Source organism: Acanthochromis polyacanthus, chromosome 17 (assembly GCF_021347895.1).
Source record: "Acanthochromis polyacanthus isolate Apoly-LR-REF ecotype Palm Island chromosome 17, KAUST_Apoly_ChrSc, whole genome shotgun sequence".
Classification (NCBI taxonomy): domain Eukaryota; kingdom Metazoa; phylum Chordata; class Actinopteri; family Pomacentridae; genus Acanthochromis; species Acanthochromis polyacanthus.
The window spans coordinates 13,200,629-13,223,829 of record NC_067129.1 but is presented as its reverse complement, the minus strand read 5'-3'; the positions used below and the strand labels follow the sequence as shown (position 1 = coordinate 13,223,829).

Genomic DNA, 23,201 nt, shown 5'->3' with positions numbered 1-23,201 from the left:
TGAGTTCATAATAGCTGCACAACATGCTAAATACGAGTTATTACTAGGTTTATGACAGGGAACCCAGTTTGTTGTTTAGTTTGTCAACCAGAAAATAAATACATTAAACGCATTTCACAATTACATTTTTGCACATGTTATCATCATTTTACTGCCACTCTAAAGGGTTATTTTTTTGTCCGAAACGAGCTAATTAGCTAAGTTGTGGAGCTCCAGCTGCCTCTGGGGTCGTACCATCATCATCCTCGGTGGTGGGCGTGTATGAACGGTTCGCTGCTAGCTACAATGAGAAATAACGTTTGTGAGGACAGAAAGCTAAACATTCCCGTCTGTCTGGCGGAGGCTCAGTAACACAGACTTTGTTGTGGTCCGGACGAAGATTCAACCGTTTCCGCGACTCTTTGACGGACACAGTCCTTCGTAGCCCTTTATTTTTCCGGCTAGCTAGTTAATCCTTAAGTTACCAGCAGCTAAGACTGTGACTTTAACGGACAGCGGCGACTCAGCGTGCTAGCTAAAAAAATAAAAAAAACCAACATCCACAACATCCATTGATGTTAACGTCCATCATTGTGTGCAGAGCGCTTTCGGACACCGCCAGCGTTGTTAATTGCTGGGTTTCTGTCTAAGCAGGATGTTCGGGATGTCGGGATGACAGGAAGATGGCAAACGGGGTTGGAAGTGAGTAACGTCGTTACATAGCAAATGTCATGACATGCTACCAGTTAGCGGTGCGTGTGTGGATGTTCCCAGCACTAAGTTCCCTTCATGGCAGCCTCCGCTCCCTGCAGGGGAGCCAGCAGCGACGATTAATGACTGTCATCACGAGTTAACAGCTCTCCGTACACTATTGCTGGCTCCTGTTTAACACTGACTGTACTAACCACTCGCTCTTTGTGTGCTCAAGCCGAGTAGTTGTGTGTGTACAGTCAACTGCTGGCATGGTGGGCAGTTCGGTCATAAAATGGCATTAAAAAAAAAAAAACGAAGGCAAGAGTTTCCAGTCGACACCAGGCCTAAGAGCCCCAGCAGGGAATCAGAGGGACATGTAGGCTTTGTTGGGAGATACATGTAGGCTTTGTTGGGAGATACTGTGTAAAGTGTGTGTGTGTCATGTGTTGTCTCCTCACATCTGCAGAACACAAGCTGCTTGTCATTGGACCAACAGAGCCATGGTCAGTGAGGGAGAAGCTGTGTTTGGCCACATCTGTCATGAAGAGTGGAGACCAGAACTGGTAAATGCACTTTCTGCTGTTTTTTTAATCCAAAGCTGGTGCCAATGATTCTTTACTGTGTGCAAAAATTGTATGTTTCAGACTCTAAGATACACCCATGTGCAATCATATGTATTTTTTTTTAACTACCTTGTAAGGTAAGACATTGTCAGTAAGCAGGGTTCTGTTGTTATTTTTGTCTCACTAAGAACTTGAAAGGGTTGCTGCTGCGGTTTCCCCTCACAGCACAACAAAATGCAAATAAGATGAATTAACCATACGTTGCTGTGCAGTTCAGTGGCCGACCAGTTGTTGGTATGGTTATTTTAGAAATCTGTTCCCACGCTGTCTGATTGGTCACAAGTAATAGCTTCTCAACGAGAAGGAGTAAATGACAAGACGCTTTCCTTTATGTAAACCTATTCAAAACGTAAATAAGCACAGGCATTTCAATGAACTTTTGTGTTTTTCAAAATGTGGATATCCATTTCAAATATCAGTCATTGGTCTCATTGATGCATGATGAGCGTTATCAACATCGCCCCTGAAAAATCCACATCTAATGTAGTTGTCTAGTTGATGAGCTGTGATTAAATGGCATATTATCCATGGTACGCCCCAGTGCATGTTGGCTTTAATTTTGCATAATGTCTGCATGATTTAACAACCAAAAGGCTAATTGTAAAATAATTAAAGATGCCCTCTGGTGAAAAATTGTTTTATTTACCTCGTTAGCATGTCTAATGGTGTTTATATTTGCTGTAAAACACATCGTGAGAGAAATAAGCAGTCAGTGCCATGCCTGAGCATTTCCACTTTGAAACTGCAGTGTACCGATGACAGTCTCAGAAACACAGTTTTAGGTTTCTGGGGGTGAGCTGGTGTTCTCCAGCTGCAGCGAGTGGTGGAGAGGTGGATGAAAAAAGAGGGCAATTCTTCATAGATCTGCAAATTCATGAGGAAGCCACATTGTCGAGCTACATCTAAGCTATTTTAAGGCAGGACGAAATTATTTTAATTGACTAGAACTTCTAAATGTATAACTTTGATATACAGAGTTGAGTGTTTAAGGATGTAATCAGTAACGGAAGAGAGACTTGAACAAATAAAATGACAAAATGGATTAAGGAAACATGCGACTGAGACTGAAAAAAATAACTCTAATTCACCAGGACAGAAATAGGACAATGTTTTAGGCTTGAAGTCTTTGTCTTTTGGCGTTTTTCATCTCAACAGGGTGTCTGTCAGCCGAGCCATCAAACCGTTTGCAGAACCTGGACGACCACCTGACTGGTTCTCTCAGAAGGTATGACAACATCTGAGTTCAGTCTCAGAACACAGAAATGTAAATTCTGTTTAACACATTGTCTTTTGTCTTGTCGCAAAGTTGTTCTTGATTCTCGTTTTGCGTCTTCGCAGCACTGTGCTTCCAAATACTCTGAGCTCCTGGAAACAACAGAAGCCCCAAAGTGAGCACATAAGTGACTTTAACCTCACATTTCTAGACCTGCAAGTTAACGCAGATTACATAGGTTTACTTTGATATTCACAGCACATGCCCGAAAACACTGTCAAGAACTAATGCGTTTGTTACCGTCAGGCGAAAACGTGGTGAGAAAGGTGAAGTGGTGGAGACAGTGGAGGATGTGATAGTACGCAGGCTGACGTCTGAGAGGATCGAAGAACTGAAGAAGCTGATCAAAGAGACACAGGAGAAGCACAGGTACAACTGCAAACTTTTGAACGGCAAGAAGACAGCATCATCCAGCCCAAAACAACAAAATCGCTGCATCATAAACTGCATCGATTCATTTCTGTTTAATAGGAAGCTGAAGAGAGAGGCTGAACTGATTCAAGCAGGACACCTGGACTCCAAACTGGAAGATCTGTGGGAAGAAATTCGGCAGTAAGAGGAAACAAACCCTTCATCATATGATTAAACCATACTTCTGTTTTTCCATTACTAGACATTAGAAATGCTAAAATTAAAAGAAAATGTATGTTTTGTGTGTCTGCCAGAAAGAAGAAACTGGAGGAGGAGGAAGCAGAGTTAAAAAGAAAAAACACTGATGCTGCTTATCAGGGTATCTCCTTTAATTTTATGCTGTATTTTGTCATTAATTTAACTGATACTCCATAAATTGCGTTGACTTCTGAAATACAACTGTTCATCTGCAGTTACTTGCCCCCCTTGTTGAAGATATATATGTAATCACTTTAGATATTTTTAGAATTTTTTTTGGAAGATTTTTACTATTTTTTAGAAAATATGTACAAAAATTTTGTTGCTAAATTTGGGGGATTTCTTAAAATCTCTTTTAGGGAAACTTTTGAAGAATTATTGGAATTTTCTTCCTAAAGGTTTTGCAAATTTTCAGAAATTTGGGGAATTTTTTTTGCTGAATTTTTGGATTTTTTTCAGACAAGGAAACAATATTTTTTGGTGCCCATAAATGAAGAGGGTTAAAGTGGAGGAAATCTGGGAAATGTGGAAACGCAAATTCCAGCAAAAATGGCTCAAAAACATGGATTTCAGAGAATGACTGCAGCCTGTGGGTGGTCAGAGGTGGTTTCTGGATTCAGAAATGGTAGTGTCTACAGATACAGACCCGTACCCGTTCCCGAAGCCTGTGGCCTACAGATACGGCACTTTCCATTTGCCGACAGATACGGACCCGTATGCGAGTCTCGTGAGTCAAGAAGCTGCTAACCACTGCAAACTGTTGAAAGGTAAGCAAAGGTTAAGGTTAGGGTTAGGGTTAGGTTTAGGGTCCGTACCTGTAGTACCGATGCTACGGGTCCATACCTCTTGCGTCTACCGGGAGTCACGTGACCAGATCTCACGTATCTGATTGGCAAATGGAAAGTGCCGTATCCGTCGGCCACAGGTTACGGGTCCGGGTCCGTACCTCTAGCAACAACCTTCAGAAATAGTGAAATGTAGGGACAGTTTTCATATATAAATCATCTTTTACAAAAAAAACCCACACCCGTGTAATTTGTTGAGTTCACGATCGTGGCATTAAAATTTTTTACAATATAGCATTAAAATGGCGTTAAAAAGCATTAAACTTGACTGGTTGATATCTGCAGAAATCCTGTTCTTGTTTAAAAAACAAGAAAACAAAGTAAGTCGACCGTCAGCTTTTGCATGACTGATAAGGAAATCCTCCCTCTGGTGTTCCTCCCTCTTTCAGCCAGACAGGTGGCAAAGACCACTCCTAAGCGGATGCCCAGCGTCTCCATGCATTCGCCCTCAGGCTGTAGCTCCCCAGGCCAGGAGTTCTCACCAGGCGACCCACTCGAGTGCTTGACGCTGGATCTTGCATCCACAAAAAATGTAAGTCTCAGAATGTTCAAAGGTACTTAAGGTTAGCCCCACTTTCCAACTGTCCCGCCTCCTTTTGTGATTTATAAATGTTCTGTTGGTATAATTCATAGGTACAATGCTAACGTTAGGAATTATGTCTGATTAGCTCTGTTTTTGAGTTCCAGCTGGGTAGATTTCTTCAAGTAATTTCTTGGTGTTGTGAAAAAGAGAATCCTTGTGCTATTGCATATCGAGTATAGTTGGGTCAATATACAATTGCGGGACTTTTTGTAACATAGTTGACAGGTATCATAGTTGACTTTTTTGCTGTTTTCAAGCCTAAAATCAACATTTCTTTTATTCCAACCAAACACCACACGGTATTTTTAGACAAAGATTCTTCTAAATATTATATATACAACTGAGTAAAATTGAAATTGACAGTTATTTATAAAGATATTGTAGTAACACTGTTGGGGATGCTTAAAAGACGAAGTCTACGCAATGAGACCTGCAACAGTCACTGAATTGAGAGCAACCATTGAACGTGAATGCACGCAAATACCAAGGGAATTGTTTCATGATGTGTGCTATTCCATCGCTTTGCATTGTCGACAGTGTCTGGACCAGAACGGACATCAGTTTGAGAACAGTGACAAAACAATAGAATGATGTTTGTAAATTCTTTTACATTTTGAAAATTAAACGAATTATAATAAACACCTAGTTTACAATTATTTAAAGTGCATATACATTTTTTTGGGACACCCTGTATATTGACCCAACTGTTAAAAGTAACTTGTCAGCTGTACCTGCTGTAAGGCATGAAAACAAACTTAGAATAGGAGTTGTTAGGCCATTTTCAGAAGTGGCCTTATTTTAACTTCTGACTGTTCCTTTAAATGTGGACGAAGACATACAGGTAGATCAGCAAGCATTCTTTTCCTCATATGGTGTTAATACTTCATGTTTCCCTCTGTCTGTCTCTAGGCTTCAGGGACAGCCAGGCTGTTGACATTTACTGAGTCTTCTGGATCGAGTACCGACGACATCAGCCACGGGTCACTTCTGGATGACCCCACTCAGAAGAAGCTCATGGGCCAGAAAGCTACACCACCACCATCTCCTCTCCTGTCAGAGTTACTGAAAAAAGGCAGCATCTTGGCCGCAAATTCCAGACTGGTATGTCTAGGGACCTTCTGTATTGTGCCAGCAGTCCCAAGCTCTATAATTAACATGCACGAAACTGCAGGGCATCCGTTCTTTATACGATGATTTGTAGAATTACTGTGCATTCAGAAAGTATTTAATACTTCAGTTGTATATTCTGTTTCTGGGTTTCTTGGTTGTAGTTTGTTTGGCCAATAGAGAAAACTGAGCTTTTTGTTATTTTTGCAGATGTGTTTAATTAGAAATGCAGCTTCAAATGGCTACTTGATAGTTGGAATTTAAGTTTGTTTCTGTTTTTTTGTCATTTTTTTTCATTTCTATTTAGTGAAGCCTGCTTGTGAAATTCAAATTTGTCAGAACGAGTGCATCTTTTATTAATGGTTCTGCTCTGACATTTAGCACTGTCTGTGAAGATTGTAGTCAGATGGTAGAGATGCCACTTTAGATTTTTGAAAAAATTCCCTTTGACATGATTGATCGCTCTGTGTGAATCAGTGACAAAATTTCACATTTGACATGTTTTACAGGATCAATCATTAATTCAAATACTTGATGATGTACACTTTACGTTCAAAAAACAGATAAAATACATCAAATGTTTGACCTGTATGTGTGCATTTATATTCCAGATTGGGGACGGTGACCTGTCCACTGGTACTATAACAGGAGCACATGACTTACAGCTGGCTCCACCCAGTCAACCTCATTCTCAGGCAACAGGTACAGATATGGTGTTTGATCATTGTTAGATGATGATCAAACATATTCACTGTATTGGAGTGTTTATTTGACACTGAGTCAATGTGTATTCAGGTCATTTTCTTCATACTGACCAACTGAACTGAATCACAGAGCAAATAATTACATAAGATTACATTCTAGTGAGGGCTGAATATTGTTTACAGGTGTTCTGTCTTTATCTGTAGGAGAGTGCTACGTATTTGCTAATTTTGCTGTTGAATTCTAAATGTTTATGGGCTTTCTGCTGCTGCTGTCTAAGATGTTTGCTCACTGGCTGACTGAGGACTACGGCTGGTTTGTATGCACTCCGCAGTTTGTGTGTTAACGTGTGTATTTGTGTGTGCGTGGCAGGCGCCCCGATGTTGTCCCGTCTCCTGGAGGCCGGTCCCACCCAGTTTTCTCCTCCGTTAGGTTTTATGGTCAGTGCAGACTCGGCCTCCAGCGTTCCTCTCTCTGCTGCCACTCCTGTTCCTGTTGACTCTACTGACACAGCGAGTACAGGTCCGTCCACTTTCACCTGCACAACACCAGCACGACAATCCTCCTCACAGCCTTAATGTCAGCTGCTGTGTAGCTAGTTTAACCCTCATTACAGGCACCAAAAAATATTGTTTCTTTGTCTGAAAAAAATCCAAAAATTCAGCAAAAATTCCCCAAATTTCTGAAAATTTGCAAAACCTTCAGGAAGAAAATTCCAATAATTCCCTTAAAGTTTCCCTTACCATTTTTATTTTAAAAAAATCCCCAAATGTGGCAAGAAAATTCTTGTAAATAATTTCAGAAAATGAGTAAAAATCTTCCAAAAAAGTCCTAAAAACATCTAAAGTGATTACATATATATATTGGTAAAACTTCTATTATTTTCTTTAAAAACATTCACAAAAATATCAATGAAAATCCAGTGAATTTTGCTGGATTTTGGTAGATTTTTTTTGTGTGAATCTTCTTAAGAAATATTTTAAACATTTCCTTTTTCCACCAAAAAAATGTTGAAAATGTGGGCATTCGAAGTTTCACTGTGAAAATATATTTTTTCCCACATTTTCAAATTTTAAAACGGGTCAATTTTGACCCGCGGGGTGACATGAGGGTTAATGTTAAAATCACTTCCTCTTAACAGGCAAAAATGGAATATAGTATTCTGGCTGCATTAAGTTAGAGGTAGAAGTATGACAAGCTGTAACGATGCGCCTCCTTTCACATAGTTTCCAAAAAACAATTTATGCACTATTTAATACAGTAAATACTGGCACAACTGAAGAATTCAAAAGTCTACGGACACTTGTTGATACAACTAAAGATACCAAACAAGAGTTCAGATTCATTTTGATTGGAATTCAAATGCAAGATAAAACTTGTACAATGTGACCTATGAATAGCAAGTGAAGGTTTTTAATAATCACAGCTGAAAATCAGTTGTTGATTGTGTGCAGAGGTCGATGCGTTGGTGCCATCTGCACCTCCCGGGAGCCAGCCGGTCTCCACAGAGGATAAAGTGTCAGAGCTCAGCGAGGAGGATGTGACTGTGTCGTATATGGGAGATGAGCTGGACCTGAAGACAGTGGGGGACATTATCGCCATCATTGAAGACAAGGTTCAATATCTTCACAGCACAGAGATCAGTTGTGGAAAAGTAAAGCATTTATGAAACCTGTTTTAGGCTTGAAAGAAAATTCAGTTTCTTTACAATGTGCATATGTTCATTGTGTTCAGTTTCATGATCTTACACGCCAGTATCAGTGCTGAGAAAAAGGCAGTGAAAAAAACGGTGAAATATAGAAGTAGGACCTATGTTTGTTTTTGTTTTCAGATGTTCTTTAAGACGTAGAGTTTTATTTCTTTTTCTACAGGCAGACGAGGCTGCAGAGGCTTTGGATGCAGCTGCAGTTGAGGCTGCTCTGTCCCTTTGTGAGGAGAATGGCCATACTCTGTCTGGTGCCTGGGATGCCGGGCCTTTCCGGTCCCATGAATCTCACCCCACAGTGCCCACAGGGGCTCCACAGTCCTCATCTCTTCACCGTAGCCTGGAGGGGAGGACAGAAGCTTCACTCTCCTCTCTGTGCAACAGTCAAGATAACCATCTTGCAGCATTTCCAATGGGACTGAGGAGCCTTCCTCCCACTTCCTCATCCTCATGCAACTCAAAGAGTTTGGAGCACTGCCACAGTGGAGCACCTCCACAGTCTGAGGCAATGAGAGAGACTGGAGAGGTGGTGCACCCGAAAAACCAAATTTCATTGGATGTTACCATAAAATGTGAAAATGAGAAGTGGGCACAGCAAAGACCTGAAAAAACCCACAGAGGTATGCACATCCATGATTGAATATTAGTATTTACTAGCTTCATAACATGCATTTTGCATGCAACTATGCATTTTGCATAACCATTTCCTTCTTATTATTCATCTTTACTATCTTGGCAGACTCAGTATTAGAAGATAGCCCACTGACAGAAAGGCATCCCAAGGTATAGCACCCAACGAGGACAAAGCGAACATGATGCTTGTAATTGCTGTTGTGAAATGCAGAGTGTGTAGCTCCACAGTATCCCTGCATGGTAGGCTTTGTTTTAACCGCTCTGCATTTTCTCCATATTTGCAGGAGATGAAGGTGAAGAACGGAATAAGTGGTGGGGGGAGAGAGAATGCCTCGGGGACTAAAGTGGAAAATGAGGTCAACGGGCCAGAATTGTGTGGAGAAGACGAGGGCGATGGGGTGGAGGAATTCTTTTCAGAGCCAGACGGAGAAACGGAGCTAGAGCCTGCGGCCAGCGAGAGCGAGGATGGGTACAGCCTTCACACGGCTTCCTCGTCTCTGCAGCTCCACACAACTGCAGACTCTATCCCCAGCAGCCCCGCTTCATCTCAGTTGTGAGTAATTCAAATTCATGCACATATAGCGAGGAATTAAAGTGTGATTTGTGTGAGATGATGCTGAAAGTGCAGCCCAGATGGTGCATAATGATGCTGGGGAAGCATATTGAATTTTTCAGCGTGTCGTGCTGCAGACAAGTTTCTGTTTGTCAGTTCCTTCTTTATGACATTTGCTCTTTTACTACTTCCTTCTTTTGCGCTGTCACTGTACAGTTCTGTGTGCAGCGAGGACCTGGAAGCTCTACAGGCTCACAAGATTTGGAAGAAAGCCATTATGCTAGTGTGGCGTGCAGCGGCTAATCACAGGTGAGGATGACAGAAATGCCAGCCACTGATGCTCAGCGACCTCTGATATATTTCTGTTTTTTTTTTTTAATGTTTTGGATCATTACTTGAATGGATTTTATGTGAACCTGTTGTAGGTATGCAAATGTCTTCCTTCAGCCAGTAACAGATGAAATTGCACCTGGATACCACAGTATTGTGCACAGGTAAGCCCCAAACATGCTTGCTGTGGTCACATTTTACAGCTACTCACTAATTTACAATTTTTGCATCACAATGTCAACAACACCAGACTCAACTTGCTCTTTGTTTTCTACTTCTACAGGCCCATGGACCTGGCCACCATAAAGAAGAACATTGAGACCGGTTTGATACGGACCACCGCCGAGTTCCAGCGGGACATCATGCTGATGTTTCAGAATGCGGTCATGTACAACAGCCTGGATCATGACGTGTACCACATGGCTGTGGAGATGCAGCGTGATGTCCTGGAGCAGATCCAGCAGTTTCTAGCTACCCAGCTCATCATGGAGACAGCAGAATCTGGTATCAGCGCCAAGAGCCTGAGGGGCCGTGAGAGCACGCGCAAACAGGACTCTACTGACAAGGTGCTTCACTAGAATTTTGACAAAAGCAGAGAGTACAGAAGAAGAGACAAGGGTGAGACAACAGGCTGACTTTAAGGTAGAAGAAAGTGATGCCAAACTACATCTGCTGGCCATTTTCCAAAGCATGACATTTGATTTTAGATGGGTTTCCTTTCAGGCAGCCATTGGTTTTGTATGCTATGAGAATCAACTTGCTAACATTCGAAAGCTTAATGAGTTCAGAGTTTACCAAAGCCTACATTAGCATTCTTCCTAAAGGAAACCTGTTGATTTCCATTCTTTCTACAACAGTATGAAAAGAAATTGGCAGATAATTGGCCTGACCTGAACTTTTTTATTCATCAAAGATGCATTATTTTAGCATGATAATATTGAAGAGCGGCTGTCGATGTTGGAAGTATGTTCTTAGATATAGAAACAAATTATAATTTTTAAAAACACTTAAATCTACATTTCTGTACCACAATATAATAACTTTGACAAAGCGGTCAGACTATTTTGGTGTAGAACAGTTTCAACAGAATGCTCCGTTGAAATTAAGAAGGTCTTTCTCTGTAATTCTGTCCAAAATATTCTGTTGACAAACTGAAATCGAAGCAAATTCCAAGCAATTCATGTTGATATTCATAGCGTACTGATCTTAACTGAAACCAGTAGTTGACTGGAAGGCAGGAGAGGATTGTAAAACGTCATGCAATGCCTTGAAAAATGGTCGACAAGAATATATGTCTGTAGTACATGTTGTATGTAGTTCCTGAGCTACACGTACTAGCATGTTCCTTAAAAATTTCCTGGTGTGGAAAAGTAGTGCAATGGCAGGGCAGCAAGGAAATACGTAGTAAATATTACACCATTGTCATATCATTTTATGATGAAATATGTTCTTGAAGTAGCTCCCTTAAAGCTTGTTTCAACCTCCTTTTCAAAAGCTTGTTTTCAATATTTGTTTCATGTTGCGTGTTCTAGTTTTCTTGTCACTATTTTGCTTCTTCTTAAAACTTTCACTGCACTTTCAAGTCGCAGCTCTGATGTCCATCGTTTTCCTCTTACAGGACACTGTCTCCATGTCCTCTCCTGCCTTCCTCCTTTCTCTTTTTGTAAGTACCCATTCTGTAGTGTGTTTAAAACTCTCCCTTTCTTTCTTGACTTTTTTTTTTTTCCTGAAGCAAACAGAACAAGTTATATATTTCAAAACAAAGCAGCCCTCATTAAAGTCATGCTTGACTTAACTATCTCAAAGCACAACTTGTTTGTCAGGTACAACTCCACCATCTGTTTTCATATTTAAATGTGTCGTTTCATCCTGGTTTTCTGTAGGATGGAGGCACCAGAGGGCGCCGTAGTGCCATAGAAGCCGACCTCAAGATGAAGAAGTGAACAAAAACAGTATGAAAATCGTGTCCAGCGGTGTCCCTGAGATGAAGTGAAAAGACTGAGCTTATTGTCTCTCATTTGCACAGATACTCACTCTGCATAATGTGCAGTGTAACCTTTACTTGCACTCTAGATTAAATGGGTAGACTGTAAGGTGGAGAAGCTCATTTCTTCTGAGACAGCCATACAGACATGGATTACGTACCGTATAATCCCAGATTACAACGGGGCATTCTGAAAGACTAAGTCAAACCTTCCATAGATGTAACTGCAGATCACCTAGACTTAATCTGCCCTGAAGTTCCTTCAGGTTCTATAAATGAAGATAAAAATTACTCTAAGCCTACAATTGGCTGAAATTGAGTTTACTGGGCTCCTGGTTTAACTCCTTATTAGTGCGGTTGATTTTGTGAATTGCACCATGATAATATGTAAAACCAGAGGCCCAAGAGTCTGATTAACCTACAATTTCTGATAGTCTGAGCCCCAAAAAGTGACTCATCAGAGGGACACATTTCAAACATTTTCATTTCTCGTATGAAACTCTACTTTTTAAATATGGCTGTATTGTTTGTGTTCAGTTGATTTTATCTATGCGACGTTTCCTATGAAACATTACCTACATGCATATTCTGAGTCATTTTCAGTGCTTTTAAAAAAAGAACGACATTTATAAACTGTTTTGTGAACTTTAAGGTGTTAAACGATAAATCTGTAAATTAATCTCCCACCTAACGTGTTAAATTTGCACAAGATGCGTCCACAGTGCCAACCTAATGACAGACCACAGCAGCAACTGTTACAGCCTGACTTTGCTGTTTAAGAACTGAAACTCCCATGCAAAAAAAATCATGAAATAAAATGTGCGCCGAAATCAGTGAGAACACGCCTGATCTTCCTGTGGGGAATTTAAATAATTCATATTTTATACCTTTGTTTTTCTAAGTCTAAAATTCTCTTTTGTCTCTTTTGTGAGATTGGTGTTTGATGTGCTATATGTCAGTAAGAATGCTTGCAGATTTTTTCAAGATTGAGATTAAGCAGCAGTGTCTATAAGCGTCATTTGCAAAAAACATCACCACTGTTAGTTTTATATCACTGAACTGTTGTTGCACAGCGCTGTCTGCACACAGAGGGGACGCATCCTCTCTGACAATGCTCCCTCTCTGGTGTAGGAAACAATGATCATCAAAGATTTTGCATTTTGCTTCTGTTTAACCTTGTTCAGTATTATGTTAATGACCTGATGAATAAAATGGATTCCCAGCTTTTATTTGAACCAGAGCCGAGACGTTTCCAGGTTTACCAGCTCCTGGTGGCACTTTGTTGCTGTTGTCAACTACCGCTGTGTCCTCCCTACTTTTCTGTTGAATGTGCAAATACATCGTGTTCATGTCCAAACAAAGGTCGTTCTGTTTCTGTAGAATCCAGCTTGAGAGCTCAAATGTTGAGCAGGAAAAAGTTCAGGTGCGATGATAATTTGCACACCCTGTCTGCCAAATAACTCCTCTTCGATCGTCGTCTTTTTGTAGAGTTGTGGATTTTTTTTAACGAACAAAACTGCCACTAATCTACCCTCAATGAAAAACAAAAGGAAAAGATGTTTTTCAATTTTTTTAATGCAAGTGTATTAAAAAAATCTAAATCTGAAATATCTGATTTAGGAAGCTATTCAGACCCTTGATTTTATACTTTGTAGAAGCAACTTCAGCAGCTCTTACAGCTCCTATTGTGTCTTTGCACACCTGGATTTGGGCAGTTTAACCTTCCTGACAAATCCTCTCAAGCTCTATCAGATTGGATGGGAAGTGTCTATGACCTGCCACCTTAAAGTGTCTCCACAGATTTTCTGTGGTTTTTAAGTTGGACATCACTAAAGAAAAAAGACACACCGGTTCTCCCAGAGGACTTCCAAAGCTCTGTTAGAGTAGCCATTGGGTCCCTTCTTCCTGGGTTCCCTCCTCCCAGTGTGGCGACATCTACGAATAGTCCTAAAACAAACTAACTTTCCTACTGAAATGGTTGGATACCCTCGGCAACATCTTTGCATCACCACAAATTTATCTCTAAAGGTGTGTTTTCTGGTTTGTTTTTGGTCCTGACACGCAGCATGAATAGTGGAGCCTTCTATAACATGTACAAGGATTACCGAGAGTAAACTGATGGGGAAAAAACTACACCAGTAGATATTCAGACACTTGATTTAATACGTTGTAGAAGCCACTTTAGCAGCAGTTAAAGCTTCTATAGTCTCTGCGTATCTGAATTTGGCCAGTTTCTCCTAGCCTTCCTGACAGATCCTTTGAAGACTTTCAGAATCTAGTGTATGTTCATGAAAGCAACTGGACAGAGCACATGTAGGCCACAATGCAAATGCATAGAAACATTAAAGCCTCAAGTCACATGTTTGTTTATGTGAGCAGCACTAGTGGTTTGGACCAAGTAACCAGCAAAACTCAAGCTTGTTGTGGGGTATTTTACATGATTTGGTTGATATTTTAAAAAAAAATAGATGAGCCAAATATTCAGTATGCACTTCAAACCCTGACCTGCACTATAAGCTTTGTTAGCAGGATGTGGTAACTGGTTTGGAGATTCTCTTCAATAACGAGTCCTTGATTTATTCAGCCTGAGCTGGTGATCAGCCTAAATGAACATTCAAACACTACAACTCAAGTAAGAGAATCTGTAGTCCTCTAATAATGATGTTGAACAGTAATCACTAAATACATAGGACACTTTTGGATACAGACGGCTGTGTGACATGTATGTCTTAGTTGCTGTTTTAATGATGTGACCAAACATGAATCATTCAGTCAGTCTACCATAACTACCCAAATGAACAAATCAGACAGGCCAAGCACACGTTCTGGTTACATCTTTAATTTTCTGGTATTTTTGGCTGAAAGCTTAATTCTGCAGTGTTACTCAAGTCAACTCAACTGCAATGTTACTTCCACACCGATAGTTACCAAAACCTGACTCGTGTGTATCACAGTAAAGGATTTACATGTTTGTGACTTACAGTGTGGACCTGAATATTTTCCATCAACATTTGTAGTGTCAGTAGTCATGAAGACGCATTTGCCAAAAATGAATATGTAACTAAGAAAACACTCTCTCACTAGGGTGCATGCAACAGTAACAATGGAACACAGGAGTAAATATTAACTCAAAAGTGCTTGAAATGAACCTGAATATTTATAAGTATGAGAACAGCTAAGGCAGTTTGGCAGTCTTAGTGCACAGCAACATGTACTAATGCCTGTATAGGGTTTTAATGGTTTGGGGTTGGTATAAAATTAAAGTCAACAACTCCACAAAGTTCCTATTCATGATGACCAAACCTGACTAGAACATGACAAGTAAAAATCACAAATCTGGTTCCAAGGAGAAAGAGGTTTACGCCCACACAAATTTAGATTTTCAAATTAAAATGTCTTCTTTATAAAAGATCTGTATAAATAAAAGGTGTAGGATTTATAAAACATCTACGAATTTGGACTGGAAACAAATTCTCTGAAAACAAAATCAAGCTGATGATGAAAACAAAGTATTGCATGCCATTTAAGCCACCATATGCTTTTACATACTGCTCAAAATGGAGTTTCAAATTAAAGTGACCTCTTCAGAACAACAGTCATTTTTAAGTTTAAACCAGCAGCTAAAAGGCTCCTGGATGGCAGAAGCTAAATAAACAAAGCAACAAACAGCAGTAATGCAGGGAGCTGGAAGCTCTGCGGTGGGATTCAGCTCTTTTTTTTTTGGCAATTACAACCTTTTATGATAAGCATAGTCATCAGGAAAGAGTGGTCATATTTGTAAAATTTTACTCTACAGTGCCTCCTATTGTGAAAGTGCTGGAGGTCCAGTTGTCTGATTTGCCTGTTTTACTCACAAATAAAAAGGTCCTTTATAATTTCACAGTACAGACCATCTCAGAATTGTCCAAAGACTACAGTAGTATTTAAGTCACTGAACTCAAAATTCCCTACAGAAAATAATGAGCCGAGATGCTCACGCCACATTCACTCTATTAACTACTAAATAAATACACCTAAAATTTCAGCAAGGACACAAAAACATCCAAAAAATCAAAAGAGGTTAACTACAAAAACTAAACGGATAAAACGTGTATGTGTGAACATACAACTGCCTTCATGACCCCGAAGGGAGACCCCATATGTCATGCCATTTCTATAAGAAAGTTTAAAGGCTCAAAGACATCATACGCACTGCCACAGTGAGTTTGCACTTGATGCTTCTGCCACCGCAGCCAGGGTTGGCAGCTAACATGCAACTCTTATTGTCTACCATCAAAGAGGAGAGAAGGCACATTGTTTCCAGTGGCATAATCTCCCACCGACTGCGCCGTACCCAAAGAGATTTCTTTACAAAGTGGCCGGATTAGATAAATTACACACTTCACTAAAATGCATTATTGGAAAGTCTGTAAAGAAACATCATCTCCTCCGTGTCCTCATTTGCCTCTCTGACGCCCGACCAATCGATGCAGTTTCTCACAGTTGTCCAGCCTCATCGACTCGGCCTTCTGCTTTAACCGTTCATCTCGGTACAGTTGTCCCAGGTTTGCCAAGTCCGACTCTGAAAAGGGAATGCGGAACGACAAAAGCGAGATGTATCACCTCTATTTTTAAAAGCTTTTTGCACTTAAAGGGAAATGTAGACATTTTGGAAATACACTCTACACTTTCTCGCAGACAGCTATGAGAAAAGATCAATGCTGCTCCCACATCTGCACAATAAATACAAAGCTACGGTCAGCAATCTGTTAGCTTCACACAGACCCTCCATGAACGGCACTTTTAAAACTCGGTTTGGTGGTTTTGGTTGCATCTCGGCAGTGTCTCACTCTGTCTAACTCCTTGCTAATTCAAAAATAAGCAAAGAGGTGTAGCATGTGTGGAGCAGAGGCAGGGGAATGAAAGCGCCTCTAGGTTACGGTGTGATGACCTCTGAGGGTGGGTCTGGTTTTCTGTTGGTTTTGGGAGTGGTTGATTAGTGTGATCAGGAGCACCTGCGGGCCCCGGTGTCTTCCCGGGTTACTTAAGAGCAGGCTGTGTTCTAATCACCCTCTGCTTCCCTCCACAGGCAGCACACACCCAGGTCTAGCGTTTTAGTTCTTTTGGGATTTGGTTTGCAGCTTACAACACCTACACAGACATTATTCACACATGCAGCCCACATACACCACTGACTTTACTGATTCTCACAACCCCATACTGTTTTGGCTTTAATTTATTTTGATTTAAGTTGACATAAGCAATCTTTACTTGTTACGCTAGGTGTGTCTCTTACTTTTGTTGCAGCTAATTTGACCCAGGTCATACCAGCCTGTCTCCCAAAGCAGCCATACCGTTAATTAAACATAACTTTAAGCCTTCATACAATTTAATCAGGTAAGTTCTATGAAAAAAAAAAATCACCTCCAGTGCAGTTGTCATATACTGGGACATTAGCAATAGAACCTAGAACCAATTTTTGTAAGGGGCTGTAAACATGTAAAGTTGGACATTTTAAAAGGGTTTTTTTTGGGGATTGAGCCTCAAGTGGCCTATAAACCCAAAGTGATATGTAACTTTATGTAATGTACTAGTGCATTCACTTTGGTCCCTGTCAGTAGCTTTATATCTCTATTAGCCACTGTGGGCGAGGAAATGCCGTTAACACGGGAGTCAGCAGACTAGCTAGCTAACCATGCTATCATTTTTGCCACTCTATTGCTTGCATTTCCTACTCGATTTTAGTATGATTGTTTCGACGTTGGTGAGGACATCAACTCCCATCAAACTCCAGCATCAAATTACATTTTTTGTTGTTATTTTGATTGAAAGTCGGTGTGTTTAACATACAGATATGAGCTCAGTCTGATTTAATTCTGTCAATAAATAAATGTACTTCCCAAAGGGTCTCACTATTCCTTTAACAGTGCACAGCTGCATGTGATGTGAATTGGAGGGTCTGTCATTTAAAGTCTACCAAACGAGCCGCTCGCTTACTTTGCTGTTTCTCTTTCCAGCAGCTACTCTGCAAGTGTTCAATATAGTCGGCCTCTATGGTTTTCTCTAGTTCGTCCAACGCAGCTCCACGGTATTCCTTCTCAAAACTTTTATCGACATAGTACGGTACGCCCATGTGCTGCGTTTCCCTGGATACCACCAGCCCCACGGCCCTGGAAACAAAACGCACAATTCAGATTCATTCAGTGGAGCCCAAGGATTTGCTAACGTGTCACTGTTGTAAGGCTGACGGTTGAACAGACTCACGGCTTATAGAAGAGACTGTAGGGCGGGTTAGTGGCCATCATCTGTGTAAACACTGATATGAGGATTAGCACCAACACGGGAAGAAGCTGCAGAAGCGCTGTGAAGGTGTTCTGTGGGAAGATAAAATCAGCACAGGTTGCAAAGCATGTAATACTCTCTGTAGGCTGCACTAATTACACCGTACTCGTGCCAGTGCAGTAGCTGAGTAAACGGGGGCTGCAAACATGTTTAAAACGTACTGCAACACTTTACTAGGATTCTCTGGAGCGTGTTAATGATTAGAGTAATGCAGGGTTCCAACAAGAAGATGGCAACATAGTACTGTGGTTATGTATCAGGGATTTGTGCTAATGTTTTATGAGTCACTGACCTGACTCTGGTTGTCCTCCACCACCACCTCCTCGCGCCTTTCATAAGCACGTCGACGACGAGGCTGATAAAACTGAGAGTAGGAGGCTCCCTGGTTGGTGTACACATGGATGTTTCCTATAAAGAGACACCGTTTTACTGCATCTACACTTCCACAGTAAGATAACACAGAATACTCCTAATTATTATTGTTGCTGTTAACCATAGCAACAATAAACAATACTGAGAACACTAATAATAAATACCACCACTACAGATAGATTACATTATGTAAAAGCATTTAAGATTGAATGAAATAAGTACAAATTCAATTTCATCATTCATGGCTTTTATTTGTTTTTATGCAAGTTCTTCACTGAGAAAACATGTCAGCTGTGTTGGAAATTGTCAATCTTCTGCCAAACTACCCCCCAAAAACCACCCTGAATGGTGACCTTGCAGGGACCCTTCTTTTAACATACCTGTGGGGAACCGTCCCCAAAGAAAATGTTGAAGAGTTCCTCTGGGGAAATGTCGGCCTCAAAGTCTCTGTGGAAGCTTCGGTAGTGTCCGTGGCGACTGTGGGTGGAGTGTTGGGGTGCATTCGGAGCTGCAGACTGATCTCCATACTGATCATACTGCTGCCTCTTCTCTGGGTTGCTCAGCACTGCGTATGCATTGCCTATTGCTGTTGGGAGAGAGGAGAAACATGAAATCCAAATATAGTTAGTAAGAATTATGCAGGCAGTTGTCCTTTAAAGCCAGTCATCATTTCCATGTTCAAGATTGCTTGGGTGGAATCACAGCTCAATGATGCACTGGAGCCATACTAAACCCTACCGCTAACACTATGGTGTCATAAAACTAGAGCACATTACTGCAGCCTACAGCTTGCTGGCCAGCTCTGCATCTTTCTTGGATACCAGAATTAGCAGAACAGTTCAGTCTCCTTATTTAAATTTCCAAAGACTGATGAGATGACAAAGAGATGGGCTGATTTTGTGAGGAGCCACACTGATGGAAAGGATCAACACTTCCTCTGCAGTGACCAGGGAGTTGTTCAAATTTTCATCTGCGATAGCTGTGAATCACAGATAAACTCAACTGGCTGCCTCCCTGGTCTCCATCGTCATATCCTGCAAACATCTGGTGTCATCATCAGAAAAATTAGTTGACTATGGTTGCTGTACATGTCCTTTAGTGAATATGCCCCAAGAATATCAGAGCCAAGAACACTACTTATTAGTTCACAATTTTGAAACCTATGTTAATTTTACATACTTGAAAATTCATTCAAGTGTTTAATTTTGGCTGGGTGGCCAATAACAGAGTTTTCTGTAGTGTGACAAATTCAGAATATATACTTATTACTGCTTTAAACAGATTTTAAAAGAAGTGCATAGTGTGGTTTGCAGTGGCCACTTAAAGGGAATACAATTAATTGCTATAAATCAGGAGCATTCAAAGTCTGAGACTGTCATCCTAATTCAGTTAAATCCACTCCAGTCTACAACTTGAGGACCATTTTCATTCACATTTTGACAGACTGGCACAGTGACAAGCTTGCTGTTTGTAAAGTATTCATGGCTGTACAGACTACTGTCACTGGAGCTTGTGATGATGTCCAGGCAAACAGCACGAAGAGTGCCTCTCTCTACGATTTCTAATTGAATTAAAGGGCATTACTCGCAATGGACGTCCAAGCTCATCCTTAGAAAGTGTGTATCACATTGTTGTGCGTGTATGTGTGTGTTTGTGTTCAGATTTTACTGAGAAAAAGTACAGTGTTGTCTGAAAGCCATCACTGCTGCCTGTAACTGTAGCGGCAAACAGGCCAAGCCAGACAGCCAAACACAGTAGGTAACCTTTTGTTGTTTTCACAGCACTGGTTCTCTACACCTCATGCAGCATCTTTGCCTTATTCTTTTAATTTTCACCTCTGATCCCTGGAAGGTGCAACTCACAAAATAAACGATCCTGCCATAAATGAATACAAACAGTCCAACACAGAACTTCTGAATTTGATTAAAACTGCTTAAACTGGTTTACTAAGCTCAAAACTTAGACCCTAATGAAGTTTGTTTACCAGCAACAGAATGGTCTTTGTGTGACCAGTAGAGACTTGTCATTAGTGGCGCTCAGCAGTATGCTTATTATAGATAGTACGAAAATGAACGATAGTTTTACCATTTTATCTCACAGAAAATGACTTTTCTCCACTACAAAATCCATACCTTTGAAAGCATCTGTGGCTCCGGGAGCAAAATTCTTGTCAGGGTGAAACTTCAGGGCCAACTTCCTGTACGCCTTCTTCAAATCTTCATCGCTAGCATTTTTGTTAACACCAAGGATTTCATAGAAGTCCTTGCAATTCTTTATCCTGCAGTAAAAAAAAAAGCATATTGGATGTCTAAAAACATGCCTGGACCTCAAGGCTGACGGATACACACTGTCTCTGTGCATACCCATCATACAATATTTAGTAACAAGTACACTAGCAGAGAGCTCCTTCATACATATATATCTACTGTATACTGTAAGAACCAAGTAAATGAATGGCCTTCACAGTCCATGTTATGAAAAAAATGCTGTGATTACTGCTTACAACTGCTAAGATTTTATTCCCCTTTATTAAGTAAAACATATTGTTCAGTCAAAGAAGGCAGCTGGCAGCAAACGTATTGATCTGCTTAGCTGGTGGAGTGCTGTAACTGTAGGTAGGACACCACAGGTGGTCTGAAATATTGAGGAACTGGTCACAAGAGATGCTCAGTGAAGGGGCATCTTTGATACAGTAAAAAAAAAAAAAATGCAGATGGATCACTGTTCACCTGAGAACACCCTGGCGTTGATCCTCAGTGTAGCTCTTCTTTTCATCTCCGCTGGGATAGCTCGTTTCATTGTTTCCTGCGTCCTCGTCTCTCCAGCCGCTTGGCGGGGGCACGTGGTTCGTCTGTGGAGCAGCACTGCTTCCATTCCTTAGTATGGCATCTATCAGCACTGCAAACAACAACAACAACAACAACAACAACAACAACACAGTCTGTGGTCAACTGGCAATCCAAATATGTCAAGAAGAAAGAGAAAGTTTAATCAAGAATGGCATAAATCAAAATGAAAATTTTGGTTAAGAGCTAATTTTTATGATAGGTCTTGACTATTCAGATTGTGGACTATCTCTGAGACTCATTTTGAGGGATGAATATTATTCTTTTAAAAGGCCTTATATGGTGTTTGTTTGTTAGTTTTATATATAATTTTGGTAAAGTTGCAGGCCACAGTACATTCATAATCTCAGCTTTCAGAACTTCCCTGTGCACAAACATTTGTGGAAACTTCTCCAATCATTAATTCAGCGTTTTCTTTAATTCATCACCCATCTGTGTATCACCAGACTGACACTGACAGTGCAGCACATATTCTTCTCCCCTTGCAAAGTATGCACATTATAAAACAGTACAACAAGCTGTAAGATATAGCTGGGATCATTTAAGTGCTATGTCTAAAGAGCTATAAGTAATGTATAGCTGCTTATTGATCCTGGTTAAAAGTCATTATTGCATTAAAGCAAAAGGGAAGAGGAAAGCACCTGCAAACAGTCATATTTTCACACAGCGCTGCCCTACAATCTGTGGTTCCCTCCATGAATTGCAAGGGGGAAGGGTGCCCTAAACACAACCTAAAATTCTGCATGCAGCACCAACAGACATGACGTCTGAAAGCTGCATGTGAAAATAACGATTCTGTGCATCAATCCTGAAATCTGACAGTACACTACCTACAGTGAACAAACTGGGATAAGTTAAATAGCAGATTAAGGTTTAGCTAGTCGGACTGCCATTGCAAAATGTGCGTCAGCTAATTTTACCTCTGGCCCGGGTGCTGGGGTAAATATTCTGCGCTTCATATAGCAGCTGCAACGCCCGATCCTTCCGTCCGGACCGTAAACACAGCTTCGCCTTCTCTATCAGCCGGTCTGCCTCTTCTTTGTCCATTTCAGCGGTACGGGGGTTGTTCAGGGGGTCCTGTCGCCGTGTGTGGAGGTCTGTCCCTGGACACCGTGCGCCAGTATCATGTGTTGAGCCGCTCCAGCTAACGGTAGATAGCCGGTTAGCTTCGGTTACCGACAGCTGCGTAACGTTAGCTCGGTGCTGCCCGCAGTCACTCAAAGTCCGTCGCGCTATCCGATTAGCGGACGACGGAGGATGTTGTCAGGCTGCAAGCAGGCCCGCAGTTGAGCCATTATTCAAACGGAGAGCTTTGAAATGAACTCAGTGGGCTGTCCGCTCGGTTAACGGTGTTTATAGAGCCACCGTGTTGATTTAAAAGCGTCTTGCTGTCCTGCGATGGACGAGCGGTGGAGGCAGGACCGCTGTGATGTCACATCCGGTGCAGCGAGCTGTCAAATCTGGGGAAAATCGTCCCGTTGCTGAGGTAAAAATGACATTTATTCGGCTCTCTGTTGGTAAGTAAGTCAGATGTTTAGTTTTTATATGACATTTTGCTTTTCCTGTCCTTTACTATGTTATTTAACGGTGTTTGTAAAGCCCAGACGGCCGAGCAACATCACCAGGTGTAGGCCTGCTGTGGTGCTGATGCTGCATTCAAGGACTTACATTAACAGCGTACCTCCGATAAATGCTAGTGGTGCATTGAAGTGTCTTTCAAGGAAAGTAATGACCTAAAATAATTGGACCTAAGGGTCAACCAAAGCTAGAAAAAACTCTCATTTGTTTGTTGTTGTCGTTGTTGTTATTATAATTAGTAGTAGTAGTAGCAGTAGTATTTTTCCAATAGTGTCAGCATATTTCATGTAACCATGCACAACTATACCTTCCTACTATAAATATGTTGAGACACATGGCATTTTCAGGGCTATAAAACACATCTGACCTCTTTTGAAAACAGTAACCAAATTAACTTTCTATCCACTATGAAGCCAAAATCTCATTTTCGTTCTGTACCGATTTTCTCTACATCCAGCCTTGAGC

The 23,201-nt window shown here is 41.0% G+C and overlaps 2 protein-coding genes across 7 annotated transcripts; one reads left to right on the top strand and one right to left on the bottom strand.

Moving 5' to 3' along the window:
• Positions 1 to 216: 216 nt before the first annotated feature.
• Positions 217 to 12,854, top strand: brd8a (bromodomain containing 8a). Of its 6 annotated transcripts, none has more exons than XR_002595547.2 (20): positions 217 to 681; positions 1,139 to 1,235; positions 2,451 to 2,520; positions 2,634 to 2,683; positions 2,815 to 2,937; positions 3,040 to 3,120; positions 3,234 to 3,298; positions 4,412 to 4,554; positions 5,515 to 5,706; positions 6,324 to 6,414; positions 6,787 to 6,936; positions 7,869 to 8,068; positions 8,286 to 8,739; positions 8,859 to 8,902; positions 9,037 to 9,305; positions 9,522 to 9,614; positions 9,731 to 9,799; positions 9,919 to 10,253; positions 11,254 to 11,298; positions 11,519 to 12,854. XR_002595547.2 is itself a non-coding variant. In XM_022190521.2 (20 exons), the coding sequence occupies exons 1-20, from the start codon at positions 663 to 665 to the stop codon at positions 11,576 to 11,578; spliced, it is 2,559 nt and encodes an 852-aa protein (XP_022046213.1). In that variant the 5' UTR covers positions 218 to 662; the 3' UTR covers positions 11,579 to 12,854. The 6 variants fall into 6 exon arrangements, 5 of the variants coding, with proteins under 5 accessions (XP_051793185.1, XP_022046213.1, XP_022046212.1 ...); XM_022190521.2 differs by having other exon boundaries at positions 218 to 681; positions 7,869 to 8,029; positions 9,919 to 10,201; XM_022190520.2 differs by having other exon boundaries at positions 218 to 681; positions 9,919 to 10,201.
• A 1,588-nt stretch (positions 12,855 to 14,442) lies between these two features.
• dnajc18 (DnaJ (Hsp40) homolog, subfamily C, member 18) lies at positions 14,443 to 22,596 on the bottom strand. The gene is given in 9 exon segments (XM_022190523.2): positions 14,443 to 16,180; positions 17,596 to 17,768; positions 17,863 to 17,972; positions 18,233 to 18,348; positions 18,693 to 18,710; positions 18,713 to 18,898; positions 20,445 to 20,590; positions 21,042 to 21,210; positions 22,079 to 22,596. Coding segments are annotated over 9 exon segments (1,170 nt in total). The 5' UTR covers positions 22,206 to 22,596; the 3' UTR covers positions 14,443 to 16,055.
• Positions 22,597 to 23,201: the final 605 nt, after the last annotated feature.

Excerpts from the sequence above, each read along its gene's own strand:
- brd8a (XM_022190520.2), top strand. Across the intron at positions 2,521-2,633 it reads CTGACTGGTTCTCTCAGAAG|CACTGTGCTTCCAAATACTC; the intron begins GTATGACAACAT and ends GCGTCTTCGCAG. Across the intron at positions 9,306-9,521 it reads AGCCCCGCTTCATCTCAGTT|TTCTGTGTGCAGCGAGGACC; the intron begins GTGAGTAATTCA and ends GTCACTGTACAG.